Source organism: Archocentrus centrarchus, chromosome 22 (genome assembly GCF_007364275.1).
Source record: "Archocentrus centrarchus isolate MPI-CPG fArcCen1 chromosome 22, fArcCen1, whole genome shotgun sequence".
NCBI lineage: Eukaryota > Metazoa > Chordata > Actinopteri > Cichliformes > Cichlidae > Archocentrus > Archocentrus centrarchus.
In genome coordinates this window covers 11,092,602-11,103,496 of record NC_044367.1, presented here as the reverse complement: position 1 = coordinate 11,103,496, position 10,895 = coordinate 11,092,602, and the positions used below count along the sequence as shown (strand labels likewise).

At 40.2% G+C, this 10,895-nt stretch overlaps 1 protein-coding gene and 1 long non-coding RNA gene across 3 annotated transcripts; one reads left to right on the top strand and one right to left on the bottom strand.

Moving 5' to 3' along the window:
• Positions 1-225: 225 nt before the first annotated feature.
• Positions 226-5,706, bottom strand: otx2b (orthodenticle homeobox 2b). Its single transcript, XM_030719677.1, has 4 exons — positions 5,394-5,706; positions 3,088-3,295; positions 2,412-2,563; positions 226-1,878 (listed from the first exon to the last, which is right to left on the bottom strand). Exons 2-4 carry the CDS (start codon positions 3,182-3,184, stop codon positions 1,255-1,257), a joined length of 873 nt encoding a protein of 290 aa, XP_030575537.1. The 5' UTR covers positions 3,185-3,295; positions 5,394-5,706; the 3' UTR covers positions 226-1,254.
• Positions 5,707-6,513: 807 nt separating this feature from the next.
• LOC115773060 (uncharacterized) lies at positions 6,514-10,594 on the top strand. Of its 2 annotated transcripts, XR_004019065.1 has the most exons (3): positions 6,514-6,828; positions 7,509-7,618; positions 9,897-10,594. It is a non-coding gene; the product is annotated as an uncharacterized LOC115773060 (long non-coding RNA). The 2 variants fall into 2 exon arrangements; XR_004019064.1 differs by lacking the exon at positions 6,514-6,828 and having other exon boundaries at positions 7,352-7,618.
• The last annotated feature ends 301 nt before the right edge of the window (positions 10,595-10,895 follow it).

Genomic DNA, 10,895 nt, shown 5'->3' with positions numbered 1-10,895 from the left:
CACCACCACAACATTGGTTAAAGAAAAAAAAAAAAGACCCCCCAAAGATTTTGCTCCATTTTTAGCACTTGAAGTCGTAGAAAACGAAGAAAAACTCTTAAACAAGCGCATTTAGAACATTTTCCCCCACTGAGTTATTTTTACGCGCATTGCCAACACAAACACGCGCACTCATGCACGCGCACACACACACATGCGCACACAGATCGTCTATTGATGAAAGAGTAAGCTCACAGGACCTTTATTCATGTCTTTTCAGCGGTGAGGTCACACCATCTTTGGAGCCAGTAAAGGATCCACAATCACCGTGTGTTGAGATCAATGGAGGGGAGCGAGTGTAGAGCTCTCAGCAGCCGAGAGTCTTTTCCAGTATGGCTAACCCTTGATTATTACTACCATCCACCATGTGCTTGGAAAGTCTCGTCTCTCTTTGTGATGCGGTAAAATATCCATTAGCATCTTTCGTTGTTAAAAAACAAAACAAAACAAAAAACAACAAACAAACAAAAGAAAAAACAAAAAAAAAAGTTATAAATCTAATAAAATCACAGCAGAGAGTCTGATGCGAGGGGGGCTCACAAATTGCATACAATACAACAGATCACAGTTTCGAAGGCTAGCACAGATAAAAAAACACATATGTACCATTTATATAAGACGCACACTGATTGTCTCTTAGAAACTACATATTGATTCCTTATAAACACTTTTTTCTTAAATAAAGTAGTGCATCCATGTCCACACACCATCCTCATGTCCCTTTGCCCGAGAGTTGGCAAAGTTGTGTAAGAAGCTTTAAGAAGGGCTGTCCATCCCGAACACTTCAGCGGGACAATTAAATTGAGTTTTGTTCTTGCGCTTTACTTCCGTGGCTGTGGTGTACTTTTCTTTCAGAGTCCACTCTGTGATGTCCTCAACAGGTGTTTTTTTTTTTTTTTTTTTTTTTTTTTTTTTTTTTACGCATAGAGGCACGCACCGACAGACATACAAGAGGGGCTACAACCTGTGAATAAACGGGGGGGAAAAATCTCTTTGCCAGTGCTAAGATACATTAACTTCTCCTCTACGAGGACCAAAGACCATCATGCCAAAAAAACAAAAAAAAAAAAAAAAAACTGGAGGCCCCTGAGAGCCCTGCCTCGGCGTGCCAGGCTCACATTTTACCCAGTCTGTTGTGTTTTATTGACGGATGGCAGCGCTGTGTCTCGTGTGATCGTCTCTGTTTGTGCACTTTTTGACAGCTGATTGCTCGGTTCACAGGACCTGGAATTTCCACGAGGATGTTTGATCCTTATAATCCAAGCAATCGGCATTGAAGTTCAGCTTCCACGACGCCGCTTGGTCCTTATAATCCAAGCAGTCTGCTGTGGAGTTGAAGCCCAGGCCGGACGTCCCGTAACCCTGGGTGGAGAGGGATGCCGGGGACTGGTTCAGATGGCTTGTGACTGCATTTGTGCTCATCGGACTAAGAGTAGACCCCGGGCCTGACAACTGGTGGTGCATGGGAGTGAGGTAAGAGCCGCAGTCCATACCCCCGAAGTAGGACGTCGACCCAGCGTAGCCCTGGCTGTAGCCCGAGGCCTGTGTGTAGGTCATGGGATAAGACCTCTGCATGCAAGAGGAGGAGGTAGATAGGGGATCTGAGAGAGGAGAAATGGACGCTGGACTCCATATGGACACTGGCGCGGTGCTGGTTGAGATGGCGGGGACTGTGGTGGTGCTGGTGGGGGGTGTGAACTGGCCGCTGGCCCCGCTTTCCGAGCTCACTTCTCTGGTTGGGGAACTTTTCTTTTTGGCAGGTCGCACCTTATTCTGCCCCCCATTCTGCTGCTGCTGCTGCTGCTGGCGACACTTTGCCCGCCGGTTTTTAAACCAAACCTATGGTAGGAACATATTATTAATTAAAAAGGCTCCATAAATATCCATTCTTCCTATGCAATATGCTAATCAAGCTGCACCAACCATTTGAAACAGACTATAAGTTTGTATGAAACCTGATAACAAGGAGTTCATTTTGTTTTTCAGTCCAAATCTGCTTCTAAACCTTATTTATATTTTTATTTTCTCCCTCTCGGTCTTTGTTTTTGGTATTTCTTTCCCCGAGTACAATTATTTCAGACCAATTGGAAAAGTTTTCCAGGTAATTTAAAGATGATAAAACACTAACTATAGTATTTTTCACAAAGAGCGATTTGGAGTACATATAAAGCAGCTAAATTTGATATTTTATTGTCTCTGCTTCCCTGTAAACGAGTCATTAATATGCTTTCCCCGGAGTAAATCTATACAATAATATTCAGTCGAACAATATTTGTTAACTGAGCCCAAGGTGAAATAAAAAAAAGCCTCTTTTTTCATTCTAAAATATGGAACAATGCTTTTCAAATATGACTTTGCTTTACTTGACTCCCCTGTACCCTAGATTCAGGTAGATTGATTTTCAGCGCCACCTCCTCGCGCATGAATATATCCGGATACCGAGTTTTAGCGAACAACGCCTCCAAAACGTCGAGCTGTGCGCGCGTAAAAGTAGTCCTTTCTCGCCTCTGCTTCCGTGGCGTGGCTGTAAGTGTAAGAGAAATGCGAATCACATAGGTTATTTATATATACATTTACAATTTCAAAAATAAAAAGTCATCAAAGGCAAATTTGAAACTAATCACGCAGTAGTCCTGTGAGAGTAAAAACCCCGGTGGCAAACATCTTTGAGTCTAACGTGCCAAAAATGTAATGCAAACATCAAAGTAATTTGCCAGTAATTTCCTCTGGAGCCACATCTAAAAATAAAATCACACGAGAAGAGACTTTGGGATTAGTCTTCACTCCAAGCTGTGCGTTACAAGTTTACTAGTCTACAGTACATCACCTATTTTTGTAATATTATTATTTTTTATTTTTCTGGCCTGGTCAATAAAATTCATATACTTCCAGTAATTGCTCTTCTTTATTGTGCTTATAAAAAAATCCATTCTTTGTTTCTGGATTTTTCAAAAACCTAAGCGGCTGCTGCTTAACTGCTGTAACATAATGGGCCTGAGCCATTTTCAGGCTGTGATCACATCTCATTTTCAAACAGTTTAAACATACCTGGATAGCCCACTGATGGATGTAAAAGATCCATGCCGGAAGTAGTTAAGCTGAGGCCATTGACTGTGTAAGGTGGTTGCTTTAGATACGACATCATGCTAATGTTTGTCTGAGTGCTGAAGTTGGAGAAAATTTTGAAAATTGATGGAGCTCCCGAGGAGTATTTGGTGTCCTCTGTTCGCCGAGTGGTCCGTGTCTTACCTGGCACCTGTTTAAAAAGAAAACAACAACAACAACAACAAAAAAGAGGAATATGAATCTTCTTGTAAAGTGATATTGGTTCTGTTTAAATGGCGCTGCGGTGAAATAAGTTCTTTCCAGAACGCATGGCGCTCCTCAAGAAGCACCAACCACTTCTCCAGCTGTCCTCATCTCTGCACCCCCACCCCCACGATTAAAAACAAAAAAACCAAAAAAAAAAAAACAAACACCCCCCCCCACCCAAAAAAAAAAAAAAAAAAAAAAAAAACCGAAACAAAAACCAGGAAAACCGGAGCGCTGTGATTGCAACAAGTCTTCTTAAAATCCAATTAAAGTCACTACCTCCTGTATTCATAACATGAACCGTATCATGAACTGAAGCTAAACATCATCCAAATGAAGACTAAAAATAAATAAATCAGATGCTGGTAATTCTATCTGTTTTATTAGGTCTTAATTTTATTTTTAGTTCAGTTTTTATGTTTATTTGAGGCTGTAAATGCAGTTAATCGATTGTGTGTGGGGGGGGGGAACTAAAGTTGAACTGATTATTAAAACGCGTGAATCAGTTTTGTTTGATAAAGCACACACAGTCAATATTAATAATTACCTTTTAAGATTAAATCAATGTGGTCATATTTAATTGATTTGAAATAAATTTTAAATAAAAATGATTGCATTTTCATGTTCGTTTAGTGAATAAATGAGGATTTTATTTAATGTATAAAGGAGATCATTTGAAATGATCAAATATTTAAAAAAAATGGACACACGCCTCCGCAATAAACATTAAATTGTTGCAGTTCTTTAAGAAGAAATGAATTGCTCTGTGGCGCTGATTGCTAAATTTGACTGCTGTCACTTCAACTTCAGTGACCCTCACCCGCTATCCCCACTGTGCCTCTTGATTAGTTGCATTTTTTTTTTCAATATCCAACGGTTTTAACCCCGTCATCCCAATCTGTCACACTTAAAACACACCCGTCAACCAATTGCACACACCCGCTCAATGATAATTACCCTGTCCAACAATTAATTATGAGAAATGTTTTTTTCTTCATGAAATGACGAGACAATCCAGGTGGCAGCGAACTGAGCTGCAGTGTAGTGTCAGTGCAAGCCACAGGGCTTCCTTTCTTTTTTGTGCACATTTACGTGCCTTAATTATCATCCCAATATAGTTTTGCTAATATAAGGAAAAAATATCAGTAAAAGTAAAGGAATTAAACCCTCATACATATGAGCTAAATTCTTAATTGTGAACCCCCCTTCCCCGCTAAACGGGATCCATCCAAATGAAGAGTTGCTTCAATATCTTATGAATTATGTCTCTACAGAAGTAAGGGAGAGCTAGAAGACAGAAAAGGCCCCGGAATATATTTTCAGTAGCGGGCCTGAATATTCTCTCGCTTTTTTCCGGTGCACTTTTTAGACTGGACGGCCCCACAGCTACCCATCTTTGCTGCCTGTTTCCTGTGTTAATCTCCGCCGAATAGAGGAGTGCAGTGTGGAGAGAAAAATTCCTTTTTAAAATATATTTGTCTGAAACTAAAGATGGACAGGCGCCCTTGTTGCAGTCCTGGGATCAGTGAGTGAGTGTGAAATTGGTAAAATATGACCTCCAGGAATCAATTAATTATTTAAAAGCCTATTACATCAAGAGAACTTCAACCCAGCGCTGACTCTGTTCCTGCTTTCAGTATGAAATGATATCATAATGTAACTTTATCAGTTAGAAGATTTACAACATTTAAGTTTATTTTTTAAAAATATAATAAATCAGTTTATTGAGTAGACATATTGCACCTGTATTTCTACTCACATAAAAACAATGACAGCTTGGGTTTAAGACGGTTTAGCTGCATCAGTTTATTTAATGCCAATAAATATCCTGAAGCTTCCTTACTGGCATCTCCTTTACTGCCTTCCTTGGTTTTATTTCAGCGCCAGTTACACAGCTGAAACGTTTTGCTTCCTTTTCAAAAGAAAATAATTTGGTGGGGAAGTGATCAGGTGAGGAAATGCAGGCTTCTGAATTTTTTTACTATATTTCGATGGTGTGTAATAATAATAATAATAATAATAATAATAAAAGCTGAACTTACCTTGGTACTGATGAGTGGACAATTCTTTGTCTACTTGATTTCCTCCGGGAGAAATAATAAAAGTCAGTACAAATCAACGACGTCCTGTCGCATAAAAAAAATACCACAAAACCAGGCAGGAGCAGAAGCAGCCGTCTTCACCGGAGATAAAAGTTAAACGTTGAGCGCCTACATCAGGTTCTGAAGCGTTGCGACAGCGGCGGAGCGAAGGAGGAGACTGCATGTACGCCTTTAGGATTTGTTGGTGTGTTGTGAGTGAAGTGGTTTGAGTTAGATTTTGTACAAAGTGCCAGCCAATGGGAGCCGCAGGACTGAGCTGAGGTCTGTCTCTGTCTCCGTCTCTCACACTGGTGGGGAGGGCTTTTTTTTTTTCTTTCTGGGAAACAAATGTCTCCAGCTACTTTTTTTTTTTTTTTTGACGCACAGTCTTCAGCCAATGGCAACGAGAGGGCGACTGACAACATCCCCATCCCACCGCAGAGAGGGTGCACTGATAAATAAACCGTACGCCGTTGGATGATGAAAGGTAGAAGGAGTTTAAACCAAAGAAAAGTCAGTTTATTATTTATCATTTTATTATATTTTTTAATGACATCAAAGGAAGCATTAAACTAAAAAAATATATAAATATAACGGGGAAGAGGTGAAATATATCAGAAAATAAAGAGTTCCCAGAAGATTTAAGGTATGCAGAGTATTTTTAGTGGGGAACTCTTTTTAAGCATTAATAATTTCACACTCTGATCTTTACCTTGCGTGTTCAAACACAACCACAAATGTTTTAAAAACCGGATTTTATAGAATAGCATTATGATTGGTACCACACAACCGATAAATATTAAAAGTCGATAATAAAATGTTTTATTGTCTCTATGATATACCAACAATGAGATAACTCTGCAGCCTTTACTGTCTTTAAAAAGACCGGAAAATACAAGAAGAATTAAATCGGTGGGGGCAAAAAAAAAAAAAAGGAAAGAAAAAAAAAAGGGGGGACTAAAGCAGAGCTTTCCATGTCAAGGCTGCACCGTCCTCTCACATTCCAGCGCGTCGCAAAAAAAGGGGATTTGGAGCGACTTATTTCCTTAAAACTGTCCTCCCAATCCACCGAGCCAGCCAGTCTGTTGCCATCAGCCCAGTACAGGCCTGCACCAAAATGTACCCACAATATTTCCAGGTGGGTTCCCACCGGGAGGACACCCGAGCAGCCGAGGACTCACAGCCACCGCACCTGCGGGGTGCATCCAGCCAGCGACGAGGATAACTGCAATTGGAAAAAAAAAAAAAAAAAAAAAAAAAAAGAAATGAAAAAATAAAAAATAAAGACCTTCTCCATTTGGCGACGAGCAGAACGACTTTTCACTGATTGCACTTGAAACGGTTTCTGCAGGAGGAAGATGCGTTCGAAGAGAAACAGACACTTCTGTATGTGAAGGTAGGCCTCTTTTATTTTACATTGCCTATAGAGGAAAGTGTATTTTTGTAGGTTTTGTGTTGTAGTAATAATAATAACAACAATAACAATAATAATAACTCGTAATTATTTGCCTTTTTACCTAGTAACAGCTACCTAGTGCATGGTTGATGTTAATTCATATTTACTGAAGGACCAACAAGCTGCAAAGGACACATAAGCCTCCTCTACGTCACTTGAATTTTGAACCTGCGTGCCCATCTCAAAATAATATGCCGAGGGTTTTTGTCACGGCTTGGTAAATGTATCATCTTAAGAGGCTTTGTGGAACACCTACACACACACACACACACACACACACACACACACACACACACACACACACACACACACACACACACACACACACACACACACACACACACACACACACACACACAGTGCGCTTGCACGGACACACCAGCTCACTTCAAACAGATTTGAATATTGATTTAGATTTATAAACACAGACAGACCGTGGGCTTTATGAATCGTCGCTTGCCTCTCTCCGTGGCTCGTGTGGAAGGCCAGAGTCAAAGGTGCAGTGACAGCTGCTGAGGAAACTGGTTTTCACTCAGAGCTGCAGCCTCTGGAGCTCACACAGTCTGACCCACAGCACACTGTATCAACTTTGCAAAACTCAGTGACATCTCTTTTGACAGATTTCGATCAGAGGCAGCGGCGGTGTGGATCCGAAGGCTGGATTTCTTTTTACGGCACAGCTGAGGAAAAGTTGAAGTCCTTTGAGGAAGAGGAGCCGCAACACATTCAGGTAACCTTATTTGTTTATTTATTTATTTAGCAACTCGTGCTCGTTATTATTATTATTATTATTTTAGAGCGTAATGGGAACTACCTCATCTATAGTAGCGAAAACAAAACTCCATGAATCCCTTGTTTATGTTTGCAGGAGCATTTTTTTTTAATCACGCAGTGGCAACTTCAAACAGGTGGATGAATCAAGTGTTGGCTAAATGATTTTAAATTGTGTTGCTGTTTATGCTTTATGACCATAACATAGCTATATCCCTTTAAAAAAAATATATAATCACACCGCACAAAGTGTAAATTAAATCCTGCACTTTCCTGAGGATTTTTTTTTACATTATTTCACATGAGGGTGTGTTTGTGACTTTTATAGTATGCGAGAGTAAGTAAAAAACAAACAAACAAACAAGCAAAAAACACGTTTATCACTAAACCATAATTTAAAAATATTTTATTAATGTTTCCTTATGTTTGGCAGCTGCGTGTAGAGGGTCTCAAACTGCGTGAAAAATTATGACGTCTTGTGCTGTTATCTACTGGATCTTACCGTTTAAATTGCTAAATAATTTATTAAACTGTAAAGCCAGGCCCTCCTCGGGGACTTTGTATCTTAAAAGGACGTTTAAAGGGAGAAGGAGTTAAACGCCTCTGGCGAGCAGCGCTCCCACTGACTCCCGGCTAATTGACGACGACGGCTTTTATCTCCGCCTCTGCTACACTCAACCTGAGGGTGAGGATTTCACCAGGCCTGCTCCAATCTGTGATTTCTACCATCTTTTTAAATGCACTGCGCAGGCCCTGGATGTTTGACCCTTGCTTGATAGGGAAAATCGTATTTTTTAAGATTGGATAATTACAGGCAGACAGACCCACTCTCTCTGCTCAGTGCCTTATCCAGGCGTGAAACGAAATAATCGACACATTATAGAATGAATAAACGCGTGTTTTTTTTTTTAATACTAAATGCATGAAACAAATCAAAGGTGCTTGTAAAATCCCTGAATTTTAACATGTTTATTATCAAGGCAGCTTTTCTCGCATCTCTTCCGCCTCTTTCCCTCCTAGTTTGATATTCGCATGGGTGAATATGAGGAATGTGTTGGTGGAATTCATTCTGAGCTTAAAAAGAGTAGGAACAAAAATCATGTAAAGCATTTATATAGAAATGATAATCTGTAATGTCAGGAAGAGCCTTTCCATCTGCACACAGGATTTAAATTTACCCCAGGAAAGGCTGATTACACTTTAGTAAGCCTTTATAGTTACTTCTTAGTCTACTTTTTCTTTATTAAATACACAAAATTATTGTTTATAAACCAACTGAAATATTACTTTGTATAATTAAAATCATCTCCATCCATCCAGATATCATTTAACTGAAAAAACAAACAAACAAACAAACAAACTAGGATTGTTATGCAAATGTAGTGATGATGTTTTAAAGTACTTATTTTAAAGTTGTTTGTAACACAGCTAAGAGTTAAATTAATGAAATGATTGAGGTTAAAATCTATTGTTTATCAATGATTCAGGGAGTAATTGCTGTAGCTAGATATTTGGTGTCTGCGTGCATGTGTGTGTGTATTTTTGTTTGTGTGTGTGTGTGTTTTTTGGTTGTGAGTGTGTGGGTGACGGAGAGAGGAAGAAAGAGAGAAAGATGAGCTGAAGAAGGATAATCACAAGCTGTATTTTAATTAGCCTGGCAGGTTTGATGGATACATGCAACTGCTGCCGCTGCTGCTGCAACACAAATGCACTGCATAGTGAACAAGATGCCTAAACAGAGGGCTTTCCCTGCACTGTTCCCTTATCACAAAGGAGCTAAACCTTTGTGTAATGTAACATGTAAGTGACCCCAGAGGTCATCAAAACACATCCAGTCCCCTCCCCAGGGATTAAAGGGGGCAGAACCCCATTCAGTGTCTGTTTGGGAAGAGTTTGCTAACATGGAGGCACACAGGCATTTTGAACAGGCAGCTCTCTGCAGTTTGGATTTCTATCTCCTTAAGTATGCACAGTTATATAAATTTAATTTAGGCTGAAAGTTCTGCTTAAATAATTACAGAGATGGGCGTGCTGTCGGGTAAGTCTGTGCTCCAGTTTTTAAGCTGGTGCTAAACTTGTGAAATTCCGGGGTTTCTTTCCCACACGTTTCCCCATAAATTCAAATGCAGTGCCTCCATAATGGCACGGCTCTGTGTGTGTTTGCCAAGCTTGTTCTTTCCATTAATATGACATGTCTTTTAATTGGTGCCATAAATGTTTGTGTTGTGTTTACGCAGGAGTTTGCCAACAAACAAACGGATGCAATTAAACACACTCGCCTTCAGATCATCTTTGAGGAGACAAAGTCGAGTCTGGTGGAAAGCCGACAAGGACAAACAAGGAGGGAAAGGACTCTGCTGCCTCAAGGTTAACATTGACTGAATGAACTCTGTGAGGAGCTTGTCTTCACACTAGCAGCCCTTCCACAAAGACACATCAGTCACTGCTTTTTACAGTATCTGTGCTCTTTTTAGAAGTTGACACAATACTTAATTGATGTTTTATTTTCGTATCGCCGCAGAAAAATCAAACCACTTTTATTTATTGACACACTTCTGTTTATTCTATGACTTGTAATTAATTCACAGTTACTATGCAAATAAAGACATTTATGGTGCTTTCATTGTAAGAGCACCACCATGCTCTCCTTTTCCCCTCTCCTTTCACCTAGCCCTCCTCTATGTGCTGCTGAGGTGTCTGCATGGTGTGGTAAAATCTGCCCTGCAGACTGGACCTCTCAAGTCTTCAAAGGAGGAAGAACTCAATGTGGGGGATTTGTTCAGGCTTATTTGGTAACCTAGGATTTGAATTGGATTCTGGGAAGCATTCATAACACATTTGAAAATGTTACATTGTGTGATTTTGTGTGTAATCCCCATAATAAATTTTAGAAATGGTCACAGCACTTGCACAACTGTGACTATTCATGATTTATCAAATGGTTTTCTTGTCTTGCCTCTTGGGGGTGAGGTGTGTGTGCGTTGCCTGCGGGGAAACTGGGCGATCTCAGCCGTCGGTTTGGGGAGCCGGTGAAGATACAATTCCGCAGTTTTAACCTTTCTCTCAACATTTTTTTGTTTATTTGACCTGAATACACGATGGGGTGAGCCACTATGCTTCCAGAGGGATTCTCTCAGACCCCCACCCCCCACCCCCCAACAGCAATGGAGCATTTCAACCTCTAGTGGATTATACCTCCCTGGGAGGAGGGTTAGTGTACACACTCACGCACACGC

What these genes read in the sequence shown, in the direction of transcription:
- otx2b (XM_030719677.1), bottom strand. Translation starts at nt 3,184, where the DNA reads ATGATGTCGTATCTAAAGCAACCACCTTACACAGTCAATGGCCTCAGC. An exon ending in TCCATCAGTGGGCTATCCAG is followed by an intron (nt 2,564 to 3,087) that starts GTATGTTTAAAC and finishes TTACACTTACAG; the next exon opens with CCACGCCACGGAAGCAGAGG. An exon ending in TACCTGAATCTAGGGTACAG is followed by an intron (nt 1,879 to 2,411) that starts GGGAGTCAAGTA and finishes TTCCTACCATAG; the next exon opens with GTTTGGTTTAAAAACCGGCG.